The sequence below is a fragment of the Sinocyclocheilus anshuiensis genome, unplaced genomic scaffold, assembly GCF_001515605.1.
Source record: "Sinocyclocheilus anshuiensis isolate Anshui unplaced genomic scaffold, SAMN03320099.WGS_v1.1 scaffold552, whole genome shotgun sequence".
NCBI lineage: Eukaryota > Metazoa > Chordata > Actinopteri > Cypriniformes > Cyprinidae > Sinocyclocheilus > Sinocyclocheilus anshuiensis.
This window is the reverse complement of record NW_015554362.1, coordinates 2,066,713-2,075,184: the sequence shown is the minus strand read 5'-3', so window position 1 is coordinate 2,075,184 and position 8,472 is coordinate 2,066,713. Positions and strand designations below refer to the sequence as shown.

The following is an 8,472-nucleotide window of genomic DNA, read 5'->3' as shown; positions in this document are numbered from 1 at the left end:
ATAGTGTTCATATCGATATCGGAATTATATCGTATCGACCGAAATTAAGAAATATATCGTGATATCAATTTTGGCCATATCGTCCAGCCCTACGAGGATCATTTTCATTTTAAAACATAAACTCACCAGTGTAAATGTAGCTTTACATCTAAGGGGGCTGGGACGCATTAGCACTACAGCCTCACGTGTGCGCCCCATCTCTGAGTGTAACCGGTGTAAACTAGTAGATGTGTTCGACTTGACGCGGACTGACTGTGCAGACCGATCGGTGTATTACAGTACCACGAGAGCTAAAGAGAGCAGACTGCTCCGTGCGCTTTCGAATCGCTTTCGCAGATGTCAAACACTGATCGATCTGCCGCGTCGCACCTCTTCTAGTCGAACACAACGTCTAGTGCTGCAGGCTTATTGGCTCACTGACGCTGATGAGATTAACGCCTTAGGTATTGAAATTTGGTACCGAACGACAAGATGTTTTTCAATACTCGATGGTATCGAGGCAATTCGGTCGGTGCCTAAAAAGTATCGAACTCGATACCCAGCCCTAATCATTAATACATTATTATTATTATTATTATATTTTTTTAATATTTATTTTTTATTTTTAATAGTAAAATTACAATATTTTGTGCTATGTAATATTTTTCATTTTGTTTAATATTGTATGTAGTAGTTGTAGTATAATACAATAATAATAATAAAACTAAGACATATTACATGAAATATTGTAATATTTTTCTGTAAAATAAATAATTGTAATATTTTATTAATATAATATTTTATAGTACAACTGTAAAATTGCAATACTAATATTTATGGCTGTCGTCATGTCTTCATTTTGAAACATTAAACCATCAAGCTTTAATTTTGGCAGAAAACTGCAGGGAGCTTGACAACAGCTGGTTTAAAAGTTCACTTTGAAAACACACTGTGCATCTATTTAATTAAATTGCAGCCTTTGCAATTTACACTAAGCCATAACATGATTCAGTTTCATTTAATTTATTCGTACAGCCTTAACCCCATGTTAAATATGAAACTTTAGCATGCAACTCCTCCCGCACCGTTTGTGCTACAGACATGAATGATGCCTCAAATCACGTGACTCGGTGTTACGTGATCAGAAGAACATACTGAGTGTTTGAGTCTTACCTGGGTTACAGTCTGTGAGGAGAGAGCAGATGGACAGCAGCACCTTAGAGATGGTGAGGGCAGGACTCCAGTTGTCCTTCAGGATGTCCAGACAGATCACACCTTGACTGTTGATGTTACAGTGGTAGATCCTCGTACGAAACGTTACCTGGGAAAGAACAGGAAATTCAATGGAAGGCTGACCCTGACAGGATTGATATTGAGGTCTTTTTGCCATCTTTAATTTGTAGTGATGTTAGTGCACCATATATTAGTGCATGCATGCTAACCACAAGCCAGGGTAGGCCTGTCGCAATAATCAATATATCGACTTATCACGCAATATATGTACATGACCTCAATAATTTTTGGTGACGCAATATATCGCCCATTATATTTACATCAAAATTCATTTTTCTTTTTTTTTCTACTTGTTACTTTGCACTTTTTGTTAGAAAATGTTTATTTACTATTTATTCAGGTTTTTTAAGGTATCTAATATTTTGATACTTAATTTCCATGATCTAAATGTTCTTAAAAATGTAAAGTTTGTTGTCATTTGGAAGTGTGTAGGCCTTCTTGCATTATTATGCTGTTACATTATGATTATATATTCAGTGGCATGAAATGATTATATATTCAGTGGCATGAAAACTGTATACACATTAGTATAAAAACATACTTTTATTTCAGCCAGTTGCCAAGAAAAAAAATTGATTAGTTTAAGTCGAAGTACTAAAATAACAAACTAAAAATTAAAACAGTATAAACATTTTAAAAAGACCCCAAAAAACTACTACAAATGACAAAAAAAGACAACAAAAATTACTAAAACTAAAATAAAAAACTCAATGACACTAAAATAACACTACTGCTAATAACATATAAACAATATTCATTTTCTGTAAAGAAATCGTACACTTCACCTTTTAATCATCTAAAGAAATGCAATTAATTTTGTGCTATAAATAGCGATAAACAGAAATTAATTGAAAACAGATGCATAATTCATCAAATGATGGATATACGAAATCCTTCACAACTTAAAATGAACCGGCCTGCATAAATGGGTCACTGTGCCGAGCAAATTGCTAATTTTATGTGTGTGTTCCACTGTTTGAACAAATCCTTTTAATCAAACGAACAACACCCATGAATGCCCCACCTGAATCAATTTCTGTAGTTAACGTCTGAGGTTATGCCAAACCAAATCATCATATACACAGGAAACTTGTCACTGTATGAACTAGGAACTGAACTAAAAATAAATAGCCTCAGCATGTTCGGTGTGTGAGAGACATCTGTGCAAGAGCCCGAGGCTTTCAGGGCAAACCTTTAATGGACCTTGACATTCCTTGCCTTGAGATTCATGACAGTTTAATTGCCACCCGAACGACTTCCTTTATCCTGTCTACCTACAAACCCACAAGAGCCCAGAGAACAAACGCATGCAGGACGTCTCTAAATGAGCATCCTGCTTTACTTGGGGTGTAGAGACAGATTGGAAGGGGTGTTAAAGGACAATGACAGAGACACACGGGCCCCCGGGGAACCGGAGTCGGGGAACCAGATTCAGAAAATGAATTGGAAATGGAGTAGCAATTGTTATTTGAAGAAGCAAGTAGAATTGTACCCTTTTACCCATTACCAATAATTTTCAGTATGAATTACCCATGTTATCACAAATATACTAAGGTTCTCACACACACACACACACATTTTGAATTTGTATAATATTATACAAATGTAATTATTCTATTTACTTTAATTATTAATTTATCTTATTTAATTATATATACTATAAATATTTATTTTATAATTTGTAATTTTGTAATTTTTTATAATTACATTATAAATATAATTTTTTATTTAAATATTATTTAATTATATTACATAATATTTACTATAAAATTTCTATAATATGTAATATAATCTCTCAAACAAGAGTACTGATGTTCTCAGCATGCAGTTAATCAAAGTTAAACAGCACAATTTCAACTGTTAAACAATAATGTAATGAACGAGTTATTATTAAGCAACTTACATACTAAACAGATTACTGAACTGCCACTAAAACAGATCCAAACTAAGTCAGTGTCGATTTGTTTGAACACATCGAATGAATGATTCACTGACTCACTCATAACGTTGAATCAGTGTTCTGAAGGAATCGATTCAGTAAACGAGTCAGTGACTCACTCATCTGAGACAGTCACTTGTCGCCACCTACTGGAATAACTGTAACTTGCAGAAGGAGATGCAGATGCATTAGTTGCTGACAGAATTTTTTTTATTATTTGGCTGTATGATGCCATGTATAAAATACAATTTATTCATTGCAAATAAGATGCACAGATTTGCACAACACTTACACAAAATTCAAAATGCTCTTTAGATATCCTAGAAAACCCATATCAGTCATCCCCTAAATTCAATGCATTTTCATATGCCATGGATATTTCTTTGCTCTTACCTTGGGTGGTTTAAATGGGTAGTCAGGTGTAAATGCAATGTCAAGGAAAAAGACCCCTCCTTCATACACAGAGCCCGGTGGTCCTAAAATAGTTGACCTCCATTCATAGATGTTGTCTCCTTTGGGACCGGCGCTGTTAGTGGAACAAAGAGAAGAGATTTGAGAAGTTAAACAGGGACTGACCAGCCATTCCAGGAAGATAAATCATCATTTATTCATGAGTCAAACACCAAGAAAGAACAAGACCTTGCAGACACTTCAGCACTGGCCTCATGCTAAAGGAGACGAATCATGGAAAATTAGATGGTCTCTCTCTCTCCACAGACCATTTATGAAAGCTAACAGGCTTAGATATTGTCAACTACCTCACAATACCATACATCATAAGTGCATTTCAGGGAAAAATAAATAAAATGCTGGAGAATAATAGAGAGATTGTTGTAGAGGTCACAACCAAGTGGAGATAATTTACCTAAAACTGACAGACTGCTTTATAATAAACTTCTCATACTGGTCAGATTAGTTGAAAATGATGAGTGACCCTTTTAAAGATAATCTAGATACTTAAAACATGCCATTTTAGTGTCATAAAGATTACTAAGAAACACTTAGAAATCTAAGAAACAATGTCTTGTTTTCTTCAAACTCATGCCGATTCCTCCGTCAGACTGCGACATAGTTAATGCATAAAAGAAGTGTAAATTCACGATCAAATCTGCTGAAACGATGCTGACGGCTGAGCTGGTGAAGAAGGAAAAACAGAGGACTTTAGAGCACATCTTTGAGCTCGTTTGTCAAAGGGCTGCCACATCTGCCGGATTCCCTCGTGATAAGTGTCATATTGAAGATTTACGACTCGTTCGACTGCTGTAACTGTGCCAAACAAACAGACTGGGAGCAGATCCAGCCCATAATAATAAACAAGCCTTATATCTGTGCTCTGACAAACAGCAGCAGACACATTTGAATATGTACTTGTGTTGTGGAGTGTAGTCCGTCCCGCGGCTCTTTTTCTTCTAATGCTTATGCGTTTGTGCTCATAAACAAATGGCAAGAGTGAATGCATGTACATTCATGACGAGGGATGGATCCCAAATCCCAATCCATATTCATGACCGGTATGATCCAGCAAAAGATCATAAAATACTGTGGATACAGCAATCATTGTAAAAGATTAATGGTAAACTAGATGTTTACATATTCAAAAGAAAATGTGAATGGCTGCTATGTGGTTGCTGGGGTGTGTTCTGGGTAGTGTTAATATTGTTAACGAAAAGTTTGATGAAAAATGTTTGTTGACAAGCTTTTTTCCCCATGACTAAGTCGAGATGATGAGACAACAATAAGGACAATAAACGATAACCGTGACTATATCAACATGCAATATCATTAACGATAAAAGACAAGACTAAAATGTATTTAAAAAAATAAAAACTATACCAAAATGTATTTTTATTTTCGTCGAGAAAAAAAAGGAGACAAAACATTGCAGACTGCTGTCCACGCCTCTACTACACGAGCTTTCATGTGTGCGGTTGCCAGATATCAAGAGTTCAAATCCACAAATCAGAGCTTCTCTGTTAAAAGGATACATTTTCCACCCTGTGTTTTGCTTATTGTTTTGCAATCTGGCAACCGCACACTCTCACTCTTCAATGCGGAAGCGCCGACGATGATCTGAAAACACCGACAAACAAGTAAGCTGGAGTTTAGCGATCTCCATGTGAGATGTTCAGCTTAAATGAAAGTGTCATTCAGCCAGTCTGTGTTCTGTCATGAGATCTCGACTATATTGTTTGCGATTGTGGTTGCTGAATAAATGCACTTACTCAATCGCTGTTGCTTTAATAGAGAAACATTATTGAATTTTGGAATTACTATTACGAATTTTACTGTTAAAATATTTTTTGTTTGTTTTTGCCACTTTTCATAATGTAGACAGAGAGTCCATATAGAAGTATTTGATATTAATTTATATATTAAATAGCCTATAATAAATCAGTACACTAGATGAGGTAAAATAAACCATGTGTATGAGTCCACATTCTATTGATTTTTGCTTATTGGTGAAAATGCAATACCAGAAATGTCAAAATAAATTTCTCAAATGACAATAATCTTTTAGATTATAATTTATTATAATTATAAAAAAAGACTAAAACTAGATTAAAATGCTCAGACATTTAGTCGACTAAAACTTGACTAAACAAAAACAGGACAAGGTTGACAAAATATGATAATAACTAAAAAGTACATTTGACACCAGGACCAAGATTAAGACTAAAACTAAATAAAAAATGGCTGACAAAATTAACACTACTTCTGTTTTTTTCCCCAGGGTATTGATATGTGGTAGGGCACGGGTATTCAATTAAAGTTCCAAGAGGTCCGGTCTCTATATTTCCTTCCCAGTGGAGGTCCTGGGGGGTTGCTAGGTTGTTTCTATATGCTATAGCTTGTTTAATGTAGTTGCTTAGGCGTTTCTATGTGGTTGCCAGAGCATTGCTATTGGTTGCTAGGTTGTTCTGGGGGGTTGCTAGATTGTTTCAATGTGGTTGCCAGGGCATTCCTGAGCTGCTGCTAGGGAGTTATTGACGGTTGCTAGGTAATTTCAATGTGGTTGAAGGGATTTCTAGGTAGTTTCTTACTGTCTACCTTAGGCCTGGACTATTAATCAGATTTTATTGAGCATTCATTGAGATTCTAATGCTTCTAAAAACGATTAAAACTAGATAATCAAGATAATACAAAAATTGGTTATCCAATTTATTTTTATTTATGGTTTATCACTTTTTTACAAAATAAAAAAACAAACAAACAGTACGTCAATGAGTAATTGTGATAAATAATCGTGATTTCAGTATTGACCCAAATAAACATGATTATGATTTGTGCCATACTTGAGCAGCCCTAGTCTTACTAAGCGTCTATGATCTTCTGATCGCTCGGGTCTCTCATTCAGTGTGCGTTTGTGGGATGTTTTACACCCGTTTTAACATCCTTCAGGTGGAAATGACGCATCTGATCATTAACAGCACACCTTTCCTCAACAATGATTTGAGGAATTTTTCATGTCTGCAGCTCAAACACTGCAGGATGACACACACAATGAAGTTTAATACCTAGTTTAAGTAATCCAAACAAATCACTAACTGCGAGTATGAGTAATAATAATAACACTGCCTTGTTATTATTGCCTTGGCAAACACGACTAATTATACACATTCCACTCTTCTAGTGAATGCTGGTTTCCTGCATTGGTAACAATAAAGGGAGGAGAAGCTTAAAATTGCAGAAATTGTTCTGTATATAATAATGTGAGAGGCGTGATGTTGAAATGATATTCAGGAATGATATTAGGAAAATTTGATTTTAATTTCAAATCTGAAGCAGTCAGGAATTTCATTCCACATTTTCTTTTTGGCCCGGGGCAACGAGTAACATCAGATGTGATCAAAGTTTCACCAGCAGAAGGAACGGAATGGAAATAATACGCTCCAATTACAATGTGAAAAACGATCTGAGAAGAAAACATCTGTAAGATGAACGTTGTCATTCAACAGACGTGTGGATCTGCTGGTTTGGATAGAATTCAGTTCTGCTTTTATTTTTATAAAAATTGAAAATGCATATTTCAAAATCCAAAACAATATATAGCCATAAATCCGAAAGCAGTGTCGGCACTGCTGAGGTGTTCAGACTGCAACATGTTGCACTTGCTAGGTGGTTCTGGGCAGTTGCTTTCTGACTAAAATCTCAAACTGATCAAAAAGCTGAAGTGTGCACAGACGTTTAATACTTTAGTTTAAGGGTTTGTTTATATCACTAACCCACAAACAATAATATAAGCACTAATAAGTCTGAATTACACAAATGCTGAAGCATGCTTTAACTGGTGGTTTATGGTTATTCTAGTGATTTCCTGTAAATGACCATTTGCTCAATGCCGTGACACTTAAATGATGGCAGGTGCCAGTGGGCAAAACCTCTGTTCAAATCTGATGGGCAACGACCTCAGGGTACATGCCAATGCTGAAGGTTGCCCGGCAACAACCAACCCCCTCCACCATCAGCACCACTGGCCACGGTGAATGAGTTTAAACACCGCAGTTAACCGACCTTGTTATTGAGCTTTCAGCTTCCTACTGAAACTCATTACACTTGGGAAAAAGAAAAAAAACGCACTGGTTCAGCACTACATGAATCCTTAGTGCTTTTCTGGAAAAACAAAACAAAAACATGCATTGCATTCATTTTTAAACACTAATAACACTTACATGTGATGCAAACCCTGCTGCACAAATAGCAATAGGCTATATATATATATATTAAAAAAAAAAGAAGCTGACTAACAAAATTAACTATTTGCTAAATACACAAATGCAATTGAGTAAAGGTCAACTCACAGAAACAGAAATAACAGCTGATTTCTCAATGCTCATAAAGAGTCCCAGTGGCCTAGTGGGAAATGCAGTTTCATTTAATAAAGTCATTAACATTATAAAAGCACAACAACCACCCACTCACAGAGTTAATAAAAGGTTAGATGCCTAATGTTTTTTACCAAGTAAGCAGCAGCATCTTAGTGCTCAATATTTTTGATGGTTACAGCTGGTAAGAAAGAAAGAAAGAAAGAGAAAGAGAAAGAGAAAGAGAAAGAGAGAGAGAGAGAGAGAGAGAGAGAGAGAGAGAGAGAGAGAGAGAGAGAGAGAGAGAGAGAGAGAGAGAGAGAGAGAGAGAGAGAGAGAGAGAGAGAGAGAGAGAGAGAGAGAGAGAGAGAGAGAGAGAGAGAGAGAGAGAGAGAGAGAGAGAGAGAGAGAGAGAGAGAGAGAGAGAGAGAGAGAGAGAGAGAGAGAGAGAGAGAGAGA

General features: G+C 36.0%; 1 protein-coding gene across 1 annotated transcript in view; it reads right to left on the bottom strand.

The window, feature by feature from the left end:
• The window catches only part of ube2e2 (ubiquitin-conjugating enzyme E2E 2), a 45,654-nt gene that overhangs the window by 5,798 nt on the left and 31,384 nt on the right, over positions 1 to 8,472 (bottom strand). Inside the window, exons 4-5 of the mRNA XM_016464389.1 lie at positions 3,605 to 3,737; positions 1,153 to 1,300 (exon numbers count right to left, since the gene is read on the bottom strand). Of these exons, the coding sequence (XP_016319875.1) occupies positions 1,153 to 1,300; positions 3,605 to 3,737 (281 nt within the window). The remainder of the gene's footprint in view (positions 1 to 1,152; positions 1,301 to 3,604; positions 3,738 to 8,472) is intronic.